Source organism: Petaurus breviceps, unplaced genomic scaffold (genome assembly GCF_028583685.1).
Source record: "Petaurus breviceps papuanus isolate PSGF00001 unplaced genomic scaffold, PetGlider_PUasm1.0 90702, whole genome shotgun sequence".
Classification (NCBI taxonomy): domain Eukaryota; kingdom Metazoa; phylum Chordata; class Mammalia; order Diprotodontia; family Petauridae; genus Petaurus; species Petaurus breviceps.
Window position 1 is genome coordinate 1,719,403 of NW_027187317.1, and position 21,030 is coordinate 1,740,432.

The window sequence follows — 21,030 nt, forward strand, 5'->3', positions numbered from 1 at the left end:
TATTGCCTCTAGTCATTGGCACTCCTTCCTGGGGCAATAGAGCCATTTTCCAGGTCTCCTGAAAAGATGTACAGATCTCTGCAGGTAGAACAGTTTTTAAAAGTCCTCCCAGACCCTAGCCCCCCACCCCCAAACTCCTCACCATGCTTTCCAGTTTTTCAGTCCACAGCATATCTATGTAGGTATGAGGAACATATCCAAACATATTCTTACACACACACACACACACACACACACACACACACACACACCTTAGAACACTGAAAACAATAATGATCATAGTTAGCATTTATATAGTGCATTCAGGTATGCAAAGAGCTTTAAATATATTATCCCACTTGAACCTTACAATAATCTTCTGAAAAAAGGTGCTCCATGAAGAAACTGAGACTGAAGAAGGCAAGTGACTGGCTCAGGGTCACTCAGTCAGTGAGTGTCCGAAGCAGATCCAAATTCAGCTCCTTTTGACTCCAAGTCTCTCCCTCATTCTATCCATTTCACCAGCTAGCTGCCCTGTGACAAATCAGCATTGTGTTCTTGTAAACTGTCTCAGCCTTGCCTCACTGTGTCTAGTAACCTGTGTCCTTAGGATAGGTTACTTGAGATCAAAATAATGGGGCAAGTGGGGACAGAGGCAAAGTTAAGATAAGCACCACCATGGCCTGAGACTTTGAAACAGCATAGCAAGGAAACAGTAACGGGTCAGGGCAAACAAGTCTGAATCTCAAATGGTACTAGGTGAAAAGGCCATTAGCCTTAGCATAGGACTACCATGCCCTGGAAGATCCTAGCTGAAGTAAGGGGACACCTATGGATATCCATACTAAAAGATCTAGAAACACCAGCTTTTATCTACCTCATCAAGGGAAGAATAAAAGGAGTAATCATCTGCCTTATCCTAGGAAAGGGATCCCTTCCAGTGGACTATTTGCAGTTGGGTGGATATGGATAAGATGGGTGCAAACTCCATCACCAGCCACTTAGCCTGGGATATTGATGTAAATTACTTTTACACACAGGAAAAAGTCATGAACACGGCTTTTGAAAAATCCTATGTTCTAAAAGAATCTTTTAAAGATATGCTTGGTAAAATTATTTTTCTGATATACATGGGGATCATGAATTAAGAGCTTTGAAAAACTTAAGGTAGTATGTGAATACCAGCTATGAGCATTCCTATTACCATTGTAATTATAAGGAAGATACTGGGCCCATTGTCTATGCATCTAAATCCATTCGGGAATGGAAACAATTTTTGAGATAAACAAAACATTTGTTTTAATTACTTAGACATTGCAGCCAAAAGTAAAGATCAGGAACAAAGTTTTCTGGATAATTGCCTTAATTTTCCATTTGACTAACAATGTGTAGAAATCCAGTAGCAACACATACAGCACAGGGGACCTTTGTACTTCTCCCAAACTCTCCTATAGCTCTACTTCAGAACTGAGTTCATTTTTTTAGTTGTTTATTTATTTATTTATTTATTTACTTTTAGTTTGCCACATTCAGTTCCACAGTCCCTTGAGTTTCATATTTTCTCCATTCCCCCCCACCATGGCGGCATGCAATCAAATATAGGATCTACAAATACCTTCACATTAAACATTAGTCAGGTTGTAAAGAAGAATTACAACCAATCAAAAGAACAATAGGAAAGAGGAAACAAAACAAGAAAAAGAAAGAGAGCAGGTAGTTTGCTTCAATCTGCATTCCAACTCTGTAGTTCTTTCTCTGGATATGGATATCTCTTTCCATCTTTTGGAGTTGTCTTATAAACTTACATTGCTAAGAGGAGCCCAGTCTATCAAAGTTAGTTGTCACACATATGAAGTGTCTGTAATTGTGTACAAATTTCTCCTGGTTCTGCTCTTCTCACTCAGCATCAGTTTGTATAAGTCTCTCCAGGTTATTTATGAAGTCCGTCTGTTCCTCATTTCTTATAGCACAACAGTATTCCATTACATTCATATACTACAACTTATTTAGCCATTCCCCAATTGATGGGCATCCCCTTGATTTCCAATTCTTTGCTACCACAAAAAGAGCTGCTATAAACATTTTTGTACATACAGGACCTCTTCCCACTTCTCTGATCTCTTTGGGATACAACCCTAGAAGTGGTATTGCTGGGTCAAAGGGAATGCACTTATTTATAGCCCTTTGGGCATAGTTCCAGATTTCTCTCAGAATGGTTGAATCCATTTACAACTCCACTAACAATGCACTAGTGTTCCAATTTTTCCACATCCTCTCCAGCATTTATTATTTTCCTGTTTTGTCATCTTAGCCAATCTGACTGGTGAGATGTGGTACCTCAGAGTTGTTTTGATTTGCATTTCTCTAATCAACAGTAATTTAAAGCATTTTGTTCATTTTTTTTAGTTCATTTAGTTCATTTTTTGTTGGTCACTTTGAGTCATTTTTTTTTATTTTAGTCACAGTAAAATGACTATAGCTAGTACTCTACATATGTAGCACCTGCTTACTGTAAAAAAAAATAAAACTTTTTGTCTACTTTCTATGAGACAGCAGATCAAATTATGTTGCAGAGTCTAGTAGTGATGATGATATTTGACATTTTTCTTTTATGTAATATCACTTTAAGGTTTACAAAGTGCTTTACATATATGATCTCATTCGAATCTAAAATGTAATGCCACTGAGGGCAGGGACCGTTCTATTGTTGTCTTTCTATTATCAGACCCTTTCCTAGTATAGTGTTCCACACATAGCAGCTATTTAATAAATGACTGACGATTTGAATCAAATTATTATTTAAACAGTCCATAAGGTTAGCCTTCTGGCCAGGAAGCTGGAAGAAAGTCAGAAGAAGGAGGTGGAAGATTTAACAATGAAAGTCATTTTCATTTGTTTGTGGTTTTAAAACATTTTTAAAATTTAATCAGGTTCCTGCTACAAAGAGATAAAATGAGGTATACAGGGGAGGAAATTCAAACGAAATTCTCCTGCTTCATCATATTTAAGAATTGTACTTCAATCAGTAGGAAAAATTAGACATTTCTCTGTTTATAAACAAAGTAACAAGGTCTCTTCCTCCTTCATTTAAAAGTTTCTTCAGTCTTTGCTCACTTTAAAATCATATTACCACATTTCTATTTCTGTCCCACAGACTCCAGAGCCTTCCAATATTAAATTTTTAACACTACAGATTTGGCAACAAGACCTCCCACAACTCCACAACTGGTGGGCTTAAGAAAAGAGCCCGTGGAATTTGGTTACAGAATATCTATGCATTTATGACATCAGTTTAGATCGACGTTAGCAGGTTAGATAGAAATTCAACATGCCCACAGCAGGTAGCATTCTAAAGTAAGATCCTGAGCTATCATTTCTCTCTTTTTTTAATTCTCCAAGGACAGAATGAACAAAATCACACATGAACAGTCTTCTAGGCCCTTATACATCCCAAGCTCACCTGCCATTCCCAAATGGTTCACCATTTATCAAGTCCACAAAAATCTTAGGACATTCTCATTTCTCTGGGCTCTGACCAAGCAATTGATACCACTCAAAAGCAGCTAAAGCTTTAAAATTCTACATCTAAACACACTTGATAGTTTGTCCTGAATTTTAGGACAATTTGATAGCTGGTGACTTTTATCTGATTGTCATGCCATTGCCACCTAGTTCAGAAATGGTAGAATCCAGGGCAAGGATATATCATTTAAATCCTAACCAACTCTTATCTAAGAAACTAATTGTCCCAGGCCTGTGTAGGGACAGTCAAATTAGTACCTTTTTAAAAACTCCAGATCATGGAATGAGATGATAATAATACAACAGTTACATGGCACCTTAAGGTTTCCAAAGTGCTTTGAAACATTATCCCATTTGAGCCTCATAACAATCTCATTAGGTAGGTACTCATCCCCATTTTACAAGGAGGAAACTGAGGCTCAGAAAGGTTCATTGACTTACCCATGGTCACACAGGTAGGTAAGTGTCAGAGGCAGGATATGAACTCGGGTTTTCCTGAGTACAAGTCCACTATTCTGTTATGTCACATTGGTTTTCTAAAGGAGATGGGGAAGAATTTCAGCGTCTCTTTAGGGGTGATTTAATTGTTATTCAACTGTTCCCAGATAGGGATTTAAACTAGGTGTCACAGTGGATAAAGGGCTGGGCCTGGAGTCAGAAAGGTTCATCTCTCTGAGTTCATATATGGCCAGATGTGTGACCCTGGGCAAATCACTTAACCCCATTTACCTCAGTTTCTTCATCTGTAAAATGAGTTGGAGAAGAAAACCCCAAATGAAATCATGAAGAGTTGGACATGACTGAATAACAACAAAATATATACTCCAAAGTATTTTATGTCCTCCTTTTCACCTTGCTACCTATTCCTTTTTCTTTTTCTCTCTCCCCATGGGTAGTGGTGATATGAGGGTAGAGTGAGCGAAAAAGAGATGACTACATCTCATTCTCCTCTCCTCAACACAAAGTCCTAAGAGAGGGCTTTTCCTTGTCCATTACCCATCCTTATCCACCCACCCCAATACTCCCACTTAAAAAAGGATTATTAAAAGCCTTTCTTATCACTAGAGTGATTCCCAGAAGTTCTAGCAGTGTGCTCTGGGGCATCAGAAGTCACAAGGAGGCCTACGAGATAAAAAGTTTGAGACACTGAAATCAGAAGAGATTGTAAGGATGTTTTGATTGCCAAAAACTGTTCTTAAAAAGAGATTATTTCCCAGAAAATATGCAAAAGAGATCTGCCACACAAGAAGATGATGAAACTGTCACTGGTCCAGGAGGTACACTGGATCTCCCACTCTTATTGTTCCTGGATCTTCCAGGACAAAATACTGTCCAAAGAGAGGTGCCTCGCCATACACCTTTTGGTCAGAGGGATCACACTGCCGATAACTGTAAAGAGAAAAAGACTATTATAAATCATGGGTGAAGTAGAAAAAGGCTCCCAAACAGGAGATATTTTCTTCCTACTTAATTTTAATAAAATACAACAGAATGTTGCATCCTCTCTCAAATGCCATCTTTTGCTATTGCCTTTCCCTTCTTTGGACACTGATAAATTAAAGACTCAACATGTTACCACATCTTAATCCTCCTCCTCCTCAAAATCTGATATTTCTTCCTGCTGATTTACCAGTTTTTGTTAACGGTGGTATCATTCACCAAGTTACCAAGACTTGAAAACATTTTTGATTTCTCTTTTCTGTCATCCTCCATTTTCAGTCACCAAATCTTTCTGATTTCTTCCTCAAAATGTCTCTCAGATCCATCCCTTCCTTTCAGTTCTGCTGCCACCATTCCAGTTCAGACTCTTATTATCTTGTAACTGGACCATTGCAACAGCTTTTTAACTGATCTCCATGAACTCAAGTCCTTTCCTCACCATCACTGCCTCCCTGCTCCAATCCATTCTGCACACTACATTAATCTTCCAAAAGCATTTAGTCTGCATACTAGATTCATTTTCCTAACATAATGGTCAAGTCATTGCCCCATTCAACTTGACCAAAATTTATTAAGCAGGTCTTATGGGCAAGGCACATAAAAAGCTGAATTAATATCCTTAAATGTCATAATCCTCTTGGTCTTGTTGACTTCACTATGAAGTCAAATGGAGAAAGAAGTTTATGTACATATTATGTATGGGTTGAAATAAAAGAGGAAAAAGGTGAGATATAGGTCCAAGTAGCCTGACTGTGCTAACCACAGAGGGCACAGGAATCAAGATGAAATGCCAGGCTCCTGGTCATATCTGGTTGAAACCATTGGGAGATACCCTATGGGAGACTATACCAGTTCTCCCATTTGATGCAAGACTCTTACCTTTCTATCTGATATGCTGGAGTCAGAAGGATTTGAGTTCGAATCTAGCCTCAAGATGTTTATAAGCTAAGTCTGGCAAGTTATTAACCTTTGTCTTATTTCCCTCAGCTAAAAATTGGAATAACAGTAACACCTACCTCTGAGGGTTGTTAAGGATCAAATGAGATATTTGTAAAAGTGCATAGCATAGTGCCTGGCACAAAGTAGGCATGATGCAAATGCTTGTTCCTTTCCCTTCCTGATATTGGAGTTGCCACCATTTGAATCCTTCATGACAAAGGGCATTTCTGAAATCAGTGCACTTAGATACATTCCATGAATCCTTTTGACATTCTGGAATGACTATTTTCTTTGTGACTAGGTGTAGCTTTTGTATAATATACAATTTTATAAAATATTTGTTGGGAGAGGGGGCAGAGTCAAGATGGTGGAGTAGAAACAGGACCTCCATGCAGCTCCGGCTCTCACCATCTCCAATCCGTGTAAAAGGAGACTCTGAACAAACTTTGGAGCTACAGAATCCACAAAATGACACAGAGAAGCTAACGTCCCGCTGAGGACAGCCTGGCAGGAAGCAGCCAGCACAGCATTCTGGGGGCTGAGCCCAGCCCCATACTGAGGTTTTAACCCCAGGGCGGGCCTGACCAGCAGCCAGCTGGAGGGACTCCAGATCACCAGCAGCTGTGGCGGTCCAGAATTATCAACACATAGATGCAAAGGACAAAGTTAGAGGTCAGTACAGTGTGGATTCTGGGACCCAGTAGTTGGGAGCACCTTGGCTTTTGCCCCCGGGGTGAGAAGCCGCTGAGGGCTGTGGCACAGCTGCCGCCACGTGGCAGCTTCAGCTCCTGGCCTGCAGAGTGTAGGGAGACCAAGTGACCAGTCTGAGGGGTAATCACTCTTGCTTTAACCTGCTTGGATCTGGATTGCGGTCTAGGGTGGAGGTCCTGGGGTATGTGACCAGCTTGCCAGAGTATGTGGAGGCTTCAGAGAGGGTACCCAACTAATACCTCAGGAGCTGAGAAAACCCCAGCATTTGGTATGAAGCTCCCCTGTCTGGTAGCAGAGTCCTACTGTGGCAAAAAGCCCAAAAGTCAAGTAATTGAGAGGCAACATGGCCAGGCAAAGGAAGCAAACTAAACAGAAGAATCCAATATTAGACTCCTATTTTGGGGACAAAAAGGATTAAAGCATGGAACAGGAGGAAGACAGTGAAGTCAGAACTCCTGCACCAAAAGCTTCAAAGGAAAATACGAGCTGATTACAGGCTATAGAGGACTTTAAGAAGCAGATAAGAGAAGTGGAGGAAAAATTGGGAAGAGAAATGAGAACAATGCAAGAAAATTATGAAATGAGAGTCAACAGCCTGACTGAGGAAAATAACACCTTAAAAAATAGACTAACTCAAATGGCAAAAGAGGCTCAAAAAGCCAGTGAGGAGAAGAATGCCTTAAAAAGCCAAATTTTCCAGATGGAAAAAGAATCTCAAAAGTTCACTGAGGAGAATCATTTCTTCAGAATTAGATTGGAGCAAATGGAAGCTAATGACTTTATGAGAAATCAAGATGCTGTTAAACAGATCCAAACAAATGAAAGAATAGAAGGCAATGTGAAATATCTCATGGGAAAAACCACTGACCTGGAAAATAGATCCAGGAGAGATAATTTAAAAATTATTGTACTACCTGAAAGCCATGATCAAAGAAAGAACCTAGAAATCATCCTCCAAGAAATTCTCAAGGAAAACTACCCTGATGTTTTAGAAGTAGAGGGAAAATTGCCCTACATTCCCCCCTCTAAAAAAAAGAGGAAGGGAATAGAGTATTGGGGAGAAACATTTCAATTGTCATATGGAGAAAGTTAACTGTCATGGGTAAGAGAGAAAGGACTAAGAAAATTTCTTTTTTTGTTTTGTTTTGATTTTTTTTGCTTTTTGGAGGGCAATTGGGGTTAAGTGACTTGCCCAAGGTCACATGGCTAGTTTTTGTGTTAAGTATCTGAAGCCAAATTTGAACTCAGGTCCTCCTGACTCCAGGGCCAGTGCTCTATTCACTGTAAGAAAATTTCTTTACTGAGAAGCTGATTGAGTTAACCATCATATTAGAGAAAAAAATGAAGAGATATTTTGAAAGAAATAAGTTTAGTGGTGGGTAGGTGGTGCAGTGAACAGAGTACCAGCCCTGGAGTCAGAAGGACCTGAGTTCAAATCTGGCCTCAGACACTTAACACTTACTAGCTGTGTGACCTTGGGCAAGTCACTTAACCCCAATTGCCCTGCATTCCCTCCTCCAAAAAAGCAAAAAAAAAAAATTATTTTAACTCTTATCCTGTGATGAAGATGTTCTGTAGAGAAGATATTCTAAAGAGAAAGCTGGAGAGATTTTGATTAGCATCCTGAGAAGACTGAATGATAAAACTATACTTCTGGTACTGTTGAGAAGGCAGCAATTGCAGTTTATTGTTGAAGATAACTCTGGCTATAATTTTTCTCAACTGATATATTGCTGAAATATTTAAATATGTCTCCTCATTGTTTGTTACATTGTCAATAAATTGCTTAGCTAGTAATAGCAATGTTTCTCTAAGCCTATGAGAATACGATTTTACATTGAGATAAATGAAAACTTATGAGACAAATAGATTTCTTCAATTTATTTATAAATTGGGTAGGTAACTGATTGATTAATAAGAGAAATTATTCATCTCTATTTAATTTATGGGGAAATTTGGGAATAAATCCCTTGATTTCTATATGACCTATGTAGAGAATTGATAAGGAAATGAGCCAGTGAGAGAGAGTGGTGGTTGGGTTGGTTGTTGACTAGAATAGTTCACTGCACCCCACACAGTCTACATAAACATTGTTATCTCTAACCCTATCATACACACATTATTACAACATCTAAATGTATTGTGTTTTGTATATATTTCTAACAGTCAAGGAAGCAGTCAATCAAATGGTATTCCCCATTGTGTTACATTTACTATTAATGTGAATTTGATGTTTGCAGAATGTTTTGTTGCAGAGACTTAAACAGTGACTATGGGTAGAAATTTACACCACCCTCAATAACCCTTTCTGCAGAAACTATGGATATTATTGCCATGTCTTTAAAAGGTTAGAGATACATGATTTGGACAAAAGGGTGACACCATAAGCAAATTAGGAGAGCAAGAAATGGTTTACCTGTTCGATCTGTGGAGAAGGGAAGAATTTATAACCAAATAAGATAGAAAACAAGAAATAAAATGGATAATTTTGATTACACTAAATTCTTAAAATTTTGTACAAAAAAACCCCAATGCAACCAAGATTAAAAGGAAAGCAGAAAAATGGTGAATACTTTTTACAACAAGCATCTCTGATAAAGGTCTAATTTCTCAAATACATAGAGAATTGAGCCAAAGTTTTAAGAATATAAGTCATTCCCCAATTGACAAATGGTCAAAAAATATGAACAGGCAGTTTTCAGATGAAGAAATCAAAGCCATCTATTGTCATATGAAGAAATGCTCTAAATCACCATTGGTTAGAGAAATGTAAATTATAACAACTCACACCAATCAGATTAGCTAATATGACAGAAAAGAAAAATGATGAATCTTGGAGAAAATGGGAGAAAACTGGGTTACTAATACACTGTTGGTGCAATTGTGAACTGATCTAACCATTTTGGAGAATGATTTGGAGCTATACTCAGAGTAATCAAATTGTGTATACCGTTAGATCCAGAAATACCACCATTAAATCTATATCCCAAAAAGATTATAAAAATAGGGGAAAGACCTACATGTACAAAAATATTTATAGCAATTCTTTTTGTGGTAGCAAAGAATTGGAAATTGAGAGACTGCCCCTCAATTGGGGAATGGCTAAACAAGCTGTGGTATAGGAATGTAATGGAATACTATTGTGCTTTAAGAAATGACAAGCAGGTGGATTTCAGAAAAACCTGGAAAAACTAATATACACTGATGCAAAGTGAAATGAGCAGAACCAGGAGAACGTAACAACCATGTGCGATGACCAGCTATGATTAACTTAGCTCTTCTCTCCAGAGAAAAAACTGATGGAGTCTGAATACAGATCAAAGTATACCATTTTCACTTTCTTTCTTTTTTATGTGCTTTTTTCTTTTGTTCTGTTTTTTCGTTCACAACATGTCTAATATGGAAATGTTTTATGTGATTGCACATATATAACCTAAATAAAATTGTTTACCATCTTAGGAAGGGGGTAGGAGAAACAAAGGGGAAGGAAATTTGAAACTCAAAATTTTATATTAAAAAACAATGTTAAAAATTGTCTTCACATGTAATTGGAAAAAAAAATACTATTTAAAAGAGAATAAAAAGGGCAGCTAGGTGGCCCAGTGAATAGAGCACTGGCCCTGGAGGCAGGAGGATCTGAGTTCAAATCCGGCCTCAGACACTTAACACAAAAACTAGCCATGTGACCTTGGGCAAGTCATTTAACCCCAATTGCCCTCCAAAAAGCAAAAAAAAAAAAAATTAAAATTAAAAAAATAAAAGAAAAAAGGTAAGAGAAAATGAGGGAATTCCATTAAATGCAGTAGTGAAAGGAGTCTGTATTGTGAGAAAATTAAGATTAAACTACCATTTCCCCAGGAAAAAAAAAAGGACAGAGTTAACTGTCATCTGTGAAAGTCTATGACAGGACTAAGAGTTAGCTGTCATCTTGCAAAAGACTGAAACTAAGGAGATTTAATTATCTATGTGAGAGATTGGAATTGAACGGGGTTAATCAGCATAAAGAGTCATCTGAGAAGAGACTGTAAAGAGGACTAGAAGAGTTTAACTCTTATTTTATGAAGTAAAATGTTATAGAGAATTCCTTAGACCTGAATAAGTATCCTTAGAGAACCATTTCCAGGGTTGAAGAGGAGTTATTTTGTCATCATTGGTGAGAATATTCCATTTCATATCTCTTTCCTATGATTTTTAAGAGCATAAAGATGATTCTGGCTATAAACTTTACCCCTTGAATATACATTATAAATACTTAATTATGTCTTTGTATTGTTATTTACTATTTTAATCAATTATATGAGCAGCAACACTGCCAAATCTATGAGAGTAAGGGGAGGAGGGAAGCTAATAAAGAAAAAAATGTCTATAAATTGAGGTGGGTACTCAGAGCTAATTAATCAATGAGATTTTGCATTTCCATTAATTTAAAGAAAAGGAAAGGAAACACCAGAATGTACCTCCTGATTTTCTCAGAACCCAGGAAGAAAAAATATTAAGGAAACACCAATAGCAGGAAGAGATGTATAAGAATTGGTGTAGTTGTATGTACATACACTGTCCATCTATCCAGAGTTCAGGTGAAGACTCATTGCCTTTAACTTGTTCTGTGAAGTTTGGATTCAGTCAAAGGGCAGCACTTGAGGACCTGAGGGCCATATGTAGCCTCAAGGCTGCAGGTTCCTGACTCCTGCTCTAAACCCATTCAAATGATTTTAGCATTCAAATCTTCCCCATTCTGACTCTACCCTATCCTCACAGACCTATCTTCTAGAACTTCTATTCTCCTACACAAAATAGATGCTCTAAGCAAAGTGGGCCATTTGCCCTGCTTTGCCCTAATATGCCTTATATGTGTTCTCACGTCTTTATCTTCATATCATTCCCATTATAGCCAGTCTCCATTCAACCTCCAACTATACTATTCAGCCAATCTTTTAAGCGAATTTCCATCTAAACTATCCATCCTTAAAGGCCTAGATCAAATATCACTGCCTCCATAAAGCCTTTTCCCCAATTGGAAGCGATTTCTCCCTCCTCTGAATTCCTATATCACTTTACACCACTCACATGGCACTTATCACAAGCTTCCTTGGATTGCCACTCCCCAAATTTATCTTCCCCATTGTACTGTAAGCTGCTTGAGTACAGAGACAGTGGCTTGAACATCTTTGTACACCCCATAGTTCCTTGTATAATGCCTTATACATAGCATATGTTCAAAAGATACCTATTGAATGAATAAATCAATGAAGTTAAACATTACAAAAACCTAAATTAGAGGTAGAGGGAGAATGAGAGGGCTCTAATAGAAGTGATATAGCAAGAGAAAGGGAAAGAAACAAGAAAAGAGACAGAGATAGGCAGATAAAGACGGAGAGCAGACAGAGAGGAAGAGAGAGATAGAGAGAGAGGGAGACAAGAGAGGGGGAGAGGGGAAGGAAACAGAGGAAGAAACAGTAGGGGGAGGGGAGATGAGAAACAGAAAGAGTGAAATTCTCTCCTTCAGCTTTCACTCCTACTCAAACCCAAATCCACTTTCATAAAGGAAATTATTTCTACATAGCAATAGCTGTAGCTCACCATAGAGGTTGGGTCAATAAACTAAGCATTGAAACCCTGTGACTGGACCCTTTAAGGTAGTGGGTAGGGAGGGGGAATGAATGGAGGGAGGAGTGTTGCAGCAACTTGTTCCTAATTTTTGTCTTCAAATCTAACAATTTTAATGAGAAGACTGACTAAATACACCCTAGAGCTACCTGACGTGAATAAATCCCATAAGCCATGAACAATTAACTCAGCCTACCTAGTCTGTTTCATGATAATACCACAGTCCAACAATATATTTCTGTTATGATCTTGAACAGTCTGTGTGGCCTGGGAGTCTCTGGGTCGGCCTCACCTGTCAGTAGGATGACAAAGTAAGGATATTCTAGGCATCTGTCACTTTGAGGCCCAGACCCAGAGGCAGAGCCCTTTTCCTTTTAAAGTCCCTGTTTTAGGATTATCATGTCAGTCAAATCCTGAAGACTTTGGGATCAATGGTTCTCCTTACTGAAGTTTTTTTAAAAGAGCATAAGACTAGTAGTTAGGAGACCTGAGTTCTAATTCTGACATTTCCACTTACTATGTGAGTAACCCGAAAAATCAATTCACTAAATGGTGGCAGAGTGCTGGACCTGGAGACAGGAACGTTTGAATTCAGATCCAGCCTCAGATACTTCCTAACTGTATGATCCTGGGTAAGTCACATTACCTCTCTTTCCCTCACATTCTTCATCTAAAAATGGGAATAATAACATCATCTACTTCCCAGGGTTGTTATGAGGATCAAATGAGATAATATTTGTAAAGCACTTTGTAAACCTTAAAACACTATATAAATGTTCACTGTTCTTTTGGTTTCTGCATCTGTGTGATGAGGGGAGTATCCTTCTTGGCTATTTTCAGGAAGGGTGGCATTGCTGGTACATGGTCAGATCCCTAAGTCTTAGACCAGGAGTGGGAAACCTGTGACCTCCAGGCCATGTGTGGCCCTCTAGGTCCTCAAGTGCAGCCTTTGACTGAATCCAAACTTTACAGAACAAATCCCCTTGATAAAAGGATTTGTTCTGTAAAACTTGGAATCACAGGACCTAGAGGGCTACATTAGGCCTTGAGGCCACAGGCTCCCCAACCCTGTCTTAGACCCTCCCTCTAGTCTTGTCCTCATCCTGACTGGTTACAAATGAACAAACCAGTAATTTCTCTCCAGTTCTTCATCATTTACACAGCCCCTTCTCAGGCCTCAGTGTATTGGACAAATCACTTAACCCTGTTTGCCTCAGTTTCCTCATCTGGAAAATGAGCTGGAGAAAGAAATGGCAAACTAGTCCAGTATCTTTGCCAAGAAAATCCCAAATGGGGTCATGAAAAGTAGATTATAATTGAAAAATGACTGAATGACAACACTGCATCTTTTAGGATTAAAGGATTTTATTTCATTATTCTAGATTACACATTGTTTTCACCTACATTCTTCCATTATCTTGATAGCACAGCTGTGTAGTAGGTAGAGCAAGTAATGTTATTATACCCATTATACAGATAAGGAAATGAAGCCTCAGGGAGATTTTCATTTGCCCAAGGTTACACATCCAGTAACAAGCTAGAACCTAACTAGGTCTTCTGACTCCCAATTCAGTATTCTTTCTCATATTTGCCATCTCACAAACCAGCACAGTCTTACTTGCTCTAGATACGTGGGCATGTGGGAAAGTATTTCTAAGGCTGCCTTATTACCAAATCATTCATTCCTTCAACGAGCATCTATTAAGTGTTTACTGTATACGCTATACAGTAGTCTGTGCGCTATCTGACTTTTTACCCGTTAGTTCATTAATCAAACATCACCCACTCTTTGTTGTGCTGTACAACTTGAGAAGAGCTCCCACATGCCTTCTCTTTCAGCATCTTGCAAGCTGTTAGGCAATCGTCCCAGTATCAGAGACAGTGTGGCCTAGTGGAAAGTTTACTCATCTTAGAGACAGGTAACCCTTGGGTTCCATTCTCTCCTATGACATTTACTAGCTGTGTGATTATGGGCAAGCTGTAAAACCCCTCTCAGCCTGTTTTCCCATCTATAAAATGGGAATGATACTATAGTGACTGCAGACCAAGTGAGATAGTGTCTATAGAGCATTTTGCAAACCTAAACTTTCTATATAAAAATCGGTTAGCCATTACAATTTCTTGCATTCTTAATGCTTTGCCCCACAAGACATCACTTGCCAGCAAACCCTGATTCCTGTTGTCAAGCAGAGAGGCTAGACGGCTCAGATAGGAGATTCTGAAAGGATCATTTCCTAAATAACCCAGACATAAATGACTGAAGCGCCTGGCTCCCTGCTGCAAAAACAGAGGGGCTATTTTCTGACTCTAATGTTGACTTAGCTTCTCCAAAATTTATGTGAGCCTCTGGGGCCCTTTTCCCTGCCAATTTATGACCACCTGTCTTGGGGGAGTATATAAATTACACTTATGACAATTTAAATCTCAGTAAGAGATAAGAGAGAGACACCTAGGTTGGCTGCACTGTCTCACGGAGCATTAGAGGCAATTAGGCCCAGATTGTTGGGATGTATGAACACTTGTAATAGATCAGCACAAGGGCATCAGTTTCCCGTTGGACATTCTCATTGTGTTTACCTTTGTGCCTGGAGTCAATTATCCCCCTCTAACAAATACGCACTCACAAATGGAGGAGGGGCAGAAAATATAGAGGTATTGCATGGCAGAGTCTGGGGGCCACAGAGGTACAAGAATCACAGTGAACTTTTTCACTCCGGAGGGCAAAGGTGACCATATTAAAGTCCGAGATCCTACGGTATCTGAGAGGACGAGAAGAGGCAACGTTTAAAGGGAACAACAGTGACTTACCAAAGGGACATCCCAGCAGCAGGAAAATGTGAAGGGGCCAGTGCTTTCCTATTTAAAGAGGCTTGGCTACCGAGACCCTTAAGGAGAGTCACATAACAGATGCAGCTAGGTGGTGCAATGAAGAGCACAAGGCCTGAAGTCACGAGGAAATGACTTTGACACTTACAAGCTAAGAGACCCTGGGAAAGTCACTTAACCTCTGTTTGCCTCAGTTTCCTCATCTATAAAATGGGGGCAATAACCTCCCAGAGTTGTTGTGAGGATCAAATGAGATAATTGTTAAGTACCCAGCACAGAGCTTGGCACATAGTAAATGTTACATAAATGTTAGCTAGTAGTAGGACTAGTAGTTGTTTGTCTTTTGTTTTTGAAGAAGACGAATGACTTCACAAGACTTAAGTGAGACAGAGTCGTACAAAGTTGTCAGCCTCACCCTCTCTTCCAGGGTCATCCAAGTCCAGTGGCAAGACAAAAATCAGGATGACTGGTGATGGCCCAGAATATAGTGGATGACCTTTGCAGCTAGGTGGCACGGTGGGTAGAGTGCTGGGCTTACCTCATCTTCCTGAGTTCAAATCTTGTCTCAGACACTTACTAGATGTGTGACCCTGGGCAAGTCACTTAACCCTGTTTGCCTCAGTTTCTTCATCTGTAAAATGAGCTGGAGAAGGAAATGGCAAAACCACACCAGTATCTCTCCCAAGAAAACCCCAAAAGGGGCCATGAAGAGTCAGACATGATTGAACAACAAATAATAGCAATAGGAGTAGTAGTGGTAGTAGTAGTGGTGGTGGTGGTAGTAGTAGTAGTAGTAGTCATAGTCGTAGTGGTGCTGGTAGTAGTAGTAGTAGTAATGGTAGTAGTAGTAGTAGTAGTGGTGGTGGTGGTGGTGGTGGTAGTGGTGGTGGTAGTAGTAGTAATAGTGGTGGTAGTAGTAGTTGTAGTGGTGGTGGTGGTGGTAGTAGTAGTAGTATAAAGAATCCCTAGTTTGGAGTCAGGCGATCTGGTTTGAATATCAGTTCTACTACACTTGAGCTATGTCCTTGAGCAAATCAATAAACCTCTTTAAGTGCTAGAGTTGGAAAGACTGGAGTTTTAATAACTGATTGAGTTATGTATCTAAAGTCTTTTATAAACCATAATGTGATATATAAAAGTCAGCTGTTGTTACTATTCACCTCTTTGGGTCTAAGTTTCTCATCTAAAAAATTATGGGGTTAGTTTCCAGGATCCATTGAGAATCTAAAATCCTGCAATGCCAGGTATTAGGCAGTATCTGTCCTGGATTCACAAATCTAAGTGCCCAGTGGTCTCTGCTTCGCCATACCTCCTTAGGGTTTCCAAGGGTTCCTTCTTGTTCATGACGCCAGTGTCTGGATCTACAGTTGTTAAAATGCACCTAAATAAAATACAGCAAACAATAGATCATAGCTGGAAATGAGTGTCCATGCCTGGTTCTTCCAATGGTGTACAACACTTACCGGCCACAAGCCATTATCCTTTTCATTTCCACATCACCAATGAGGATTTTATTCCACGAATCCTAGGAAATAGGCAAAATTCACGTTTATGTCATCACCCCTAAAGTACTTGTCTTGAACATTCACTATAAAAATTGCTTCTAAATTATTTAGCAACAAGTCATAACAAGGATGTGATGTGATGCTCACACCACCCACAACTATATAGCCTCTATATAGTACTTTGTCATCACAAAGCATTTTTATGTATACTACCTTCTTTTGATCCTTGAAACAACTCTGTGGATGCAAATATTATTTTCCCCCTTTTACAGGTAAGAAAATTGTGGCTCAAAGAGAGTAAGAGATTTGCTCATGGCCACAGAGACAGTAAGCAGAGAATTCACGACTTCGATCCAGGGTTCCTGATTCTCACTTCAAAATTCTTTCAAGTATTACCAAGCTGCCTTTTCTGGGAGAATGGAAAACACTGATAGTCTTAGTCTTCTCCTTGCCCTGCCTTTGTTATGTGCCACTCTTCCCTACCTAGCTGGAATCTCTCTCTCTCTCTCCCTCCTTTTAATTCACCTCTTGTATGTTCAAAACCTGGCTCAAAACTCACCTCCTTCAAACTGGCTATGATCAAATGAGATATTTGTTAAGTACTTACAGCAGTACCTGGTACATAACAGGTGCTCAATAAATGCTCATTTTCTATGTGATCTTTGGCAATTCATTTACTTTCTCCGGGCCTCAATTTCCTCAATGCTCTCATCCCTTTCAGCTCCAATAATCTATGAAATGATGAACCTGTTTTATTGATGAGGGCATTCCACCAACCAATACTGATTATACTGCTACCTTTTCATTCTTCATGACTCTGAGCCCTTTTTCCCACAATTTCTCCTAATGAAGATGTCCTTGTTCCTTCAGTTTCTTGGGGACACTCATGGCTGTCCCTCTATTGTCACTATTCTCATGATATGACCAGGCCACCTCATTGGTGGTCATGTCTTCCATAAAGTTTTTCACTGTTTCTTCTCACGCACATATCGTCATAGGTAACATGCCTCGTGTATACTTATTCAAGGAAGGCTGACATTTCAAAACACTTTAAACCAACGATTATTTCTTGGGCACTTATTATTCACAAGAAACTGCCTTAGGAACCAAGGGTGATATAAAGAAGTATAAGCCACAGTTCCCTCCTTCAAAGAGTTTACAATCTATATGACATCATGAAAAAGTTCACAAAGAGTTAAGAAAGACAAATCGTTCAAGACCTCAGTCACAAGCTATTCAAAGATACTCAGCCCTTGATTATTTACCAAATGAAGTAGGGAGATACCAATTGCCACAGAATTTTAAAGAAGGAATGATATGAGATGAGCCCTGAAAGACTGGTAGTCTGGACCCTGAGATCCCACTGCTAGGCAAACACCTCAAGAGGGTCAAAGATAGAAAGATTCTATATATGCTAAAATGTTAATTGGAGTATTTTTGTGGTAGTAAAGGACTGGAAAAAATTAGATGACCATCAACTGGAAAATGGTTGAATAAATTATGTCTCATAAATTTAATGGAATATTACTGCACTAAAAGAACTGACATAATGAAGAATTCAAAGAAAGGAGGATTATGAATTGATGCAGAATGAAGTGAGAAGAGACAGCAAAATAATATATACAATGACTACATTGATGGAAATGGAAAGAATGATAAAATGAAATTGAAAGTTACACAATTATAATTATAAAAATTGGGCCCTGGGAAGAAACATGAAAATGAACCTTCCTCTCCCCATTCTGGATGCTATGGGTGTGAAATCTTACATACAATGTCAGATGTAACCCACGTGTTCAATAATTTTGCTGACCTACTTTTTTCTCTTTTTAAAAAATCTTCGTTGGTTTCCAGAGTCAAGATGTCAGAGTAGAAACAGGACTTTTGCATGGCTCCCACACCCACCTCCTCCAATTCATGTAAAAAATTACTCTAAACAAACTTTGGAGCTACAGAACCCACAAAATGACAGAGAAAGGCTAACTTCCCACTGAAGACAGTCTGGCAAGGCAGCAGGAAGGGCTCAGCACAGTGCTCTGGGAGCCCAGCCCAGCCCTGCATGAGTTGGAGGTTTTAGCCTCAGTGCAGCCACAACCAGCTGCCGGCTGGAGGGACTTCAGATTACCAGCAGCTGTGGTGGTTTCCAGAATTATCAACCCATAGATACCAAAGACAAAGTGAGAGGACATGTAGTGTGGACTCTGGAAACTGGGAGTTTAGGAGTGAGGTCCAGCCTTTATCCCCTGGAGGGAGAAAGGACTTTGGTGCAGCAGCCGCCACCACGTGACAGCTTCAGAGCTCCTGGCTTGCAGATTGTAGGGGGACCAAGTGATCAGTCTGAGAGATAATCACTCTTGCTTTAACCTTCTTGGATCTGGATTGCTGTCTAGGGTGGAGGTCATGGGGTACATAACCAGTTTGCCAGATCATGTGGAGGCTTCAGAGAGGGCACCCAACTAATACCTCCAGCAGCTGAGAAAACCCCAGTGATTGGGACAAAGCTTCCCTTTCTGATAACAGAGTTGTACTGTGGCAAAAAGCTCAAAAGTCAATTGAGTGGCAACATGAGCAAGCAAAGGAAGCAAAGCAAGCAGAACAATCTGACATGAGGCTCCTATTTGGGGGACAAAAAAGATCAAAGCATGGAACAGGAGGAAGACAACAAAATCAGAACTCCTGCACCACAAGTTTCCAAGAAAAATATGAGCTGGTTAGAGGCCATAGAGGAGCTTAAAAAGGATTTTGAAAACCAAATAAGAGAAATAGAGGAAAAATAGTAAGAGAAATGAGAATGACGCAAGAAAATTATGAAATGAGAGTCAACAACCTGACTGAAGAAATTAACACCTTAAAAAATAAACTAACTCAAATGGCAAAAGAGGCTCAAAAAGCCAATGAGGAGAAGAATGCCTTAAAAAGCCAAATTTGCCAGATGGAAAAAGAAGCTCAAAAGCTCACTGAGGAGAATCATCCCTTCAGAATTAGATTGGAGAAAATGGAAGTTAGTGACTTTATAAGAAATCAAGATACTATTAAATAGATCCAAACAAATGAAAAAGTAGAAGGCAATGTGAAATATCTCATTGGAAAAACCACTGACCTGGAAAAGAGATCCAGGAGAGATAATTTAAAAATTATTGGACTCCTGAAAGCCATGATCAAAAAAAGAACCTAGAAATCATCCTTCAAGAAATTCTCAAGGAAAATTGCCCTAATGTTTTAGAAGCAGAGGGAAAAATAGAGGCTGAAAGAATCCATCACCTCCTGGAAAAGATCTCAAAAAGAAAATTCCTAGGAATATTGTAGCCAGGTTCCAGTGTTCCCAGATCAAGGAGAAAATATTACAAGCAGCCAGTAAAAAACAATTTGAATATTGTGGAAACACAATCAGGATAACACAGGATCTGGCAGCTTCTACACTGAGGGATTGAAGGTCTTGGAATATAATATTCCAGAGGTCAAAGGATCTGGGATTGAAACCAAGAATCACCTACCCAGCAAAACTGAGTATCATGTTTCAGGGGAAAATATGGTTATTCAATGGAATAGAGGACTTTCAAGCATTCCTGATGAAAAAACTAGAATTGAATAGAAAATCTGACATTCAGATACAAGAAGCAAGAGAAGCATGAGAAGGTAAACAGGGAAAAGAAATCATAATGAACTTATCAAAGTTGAACTATTTACATTCCTACGTGGAAAAATGATAATTGTAACTTATAAAACTTTTCTCAGGATGAGAATAGTTGAAGGGAATAGAAGTGTGTGTGTGTGGGGGGGGGTGTATATATACATACACATACATATATGTCTATATAGAAGGGTATATGGGCATATGAATATCTATATATGTGAGTGTATGTATATATGTGTACAGGTATACACAGATAGAGGGCACAGAACTAATTTAATGGGATGATACTTAAAAAGTGAAATTAAGAGGTGAGAGAGGAATAAATTGAGAGGAGATGGGGAGAGACAGAATGGGGTAGATTATCTCATATAGAAGAGGCAAGGGGAAACTGTTACAATAGAGGGGAAGGACAGGAAGGCAAAAAGGAATGAGTCAACCTTATTCTCACTGAATTTGGCTTAGGGAGGGAATGACATACACATTAAATACAGTATCTCACCCTACAGTAGAGTAGGGAGGAAGGGGATGAGAGGGGGGAATGATGAAAAGGAGGGAGGGATGGGGGAGAGGGGAGTTGGATGCACCCACTTTTGAAAAGGGACAAGATCAAAGTAAAGAATAGAACAAGTCAGGGTGGGATAGGATGGAGGGAAATATAGTCAGTCTTTCACAATATATCCACTATGGAAATGTTTTGCATAGCTACACATGTACAACCTATATTGAATTGCTTATCTTCCCAGTAAGGGTGGGTGACAAGGGAGGAAGGGAATGATTCTGGAATTCAAAGTTTTAAAATCAAATGTTTAAATATATATAATTATTATTATTATTTTATATGTAACTGGGAAATAAGATATACAGGCA

The 21,030-nt window shown here is 39.1% G+C and overlaps 1 protein-coding gene across 2 annotated transcripts in view; it reads right to left on the bottom strand.

Moving 5' to 3' along the window:
* Positions 1-2,464: 2,464 nt before the first annotated feature.
* The window catches only part of LOC138144628 (mitochondrial amidoxime-reducing component 1-like), a 46,521-nt gene continuing 27,955 nt past the window's right edge, over positions 2,465-21,030 (bottom strand). Inside the window, exons 5-7 of one of the 2 annotated variants that reach the window (XM_069065993.1) lie at positions 16,488-16,549; positions 16,334-16,405; positions 2,465-4,890 (exon numbers count right to left, since the gene is read on the bottom strand). In XM_069065993.1, the coding sequence (XP_068922094.1) occupies positions 4,764-4,890; positions 16,334-16,405; positions 16,488-16,549 (261 nt within the window). In that variant the 3' untranslated portion in view covers positions 2,465-4,763. Of the gene's footprint in view, positions 4,891-14,446; positions 14,958-16,333; positions 16,406-16,487; positions 16,550-21,030 lie in introns of those variants that run through there. The other variant, XM_069065995.1, reaches the window with a different exon arrangement.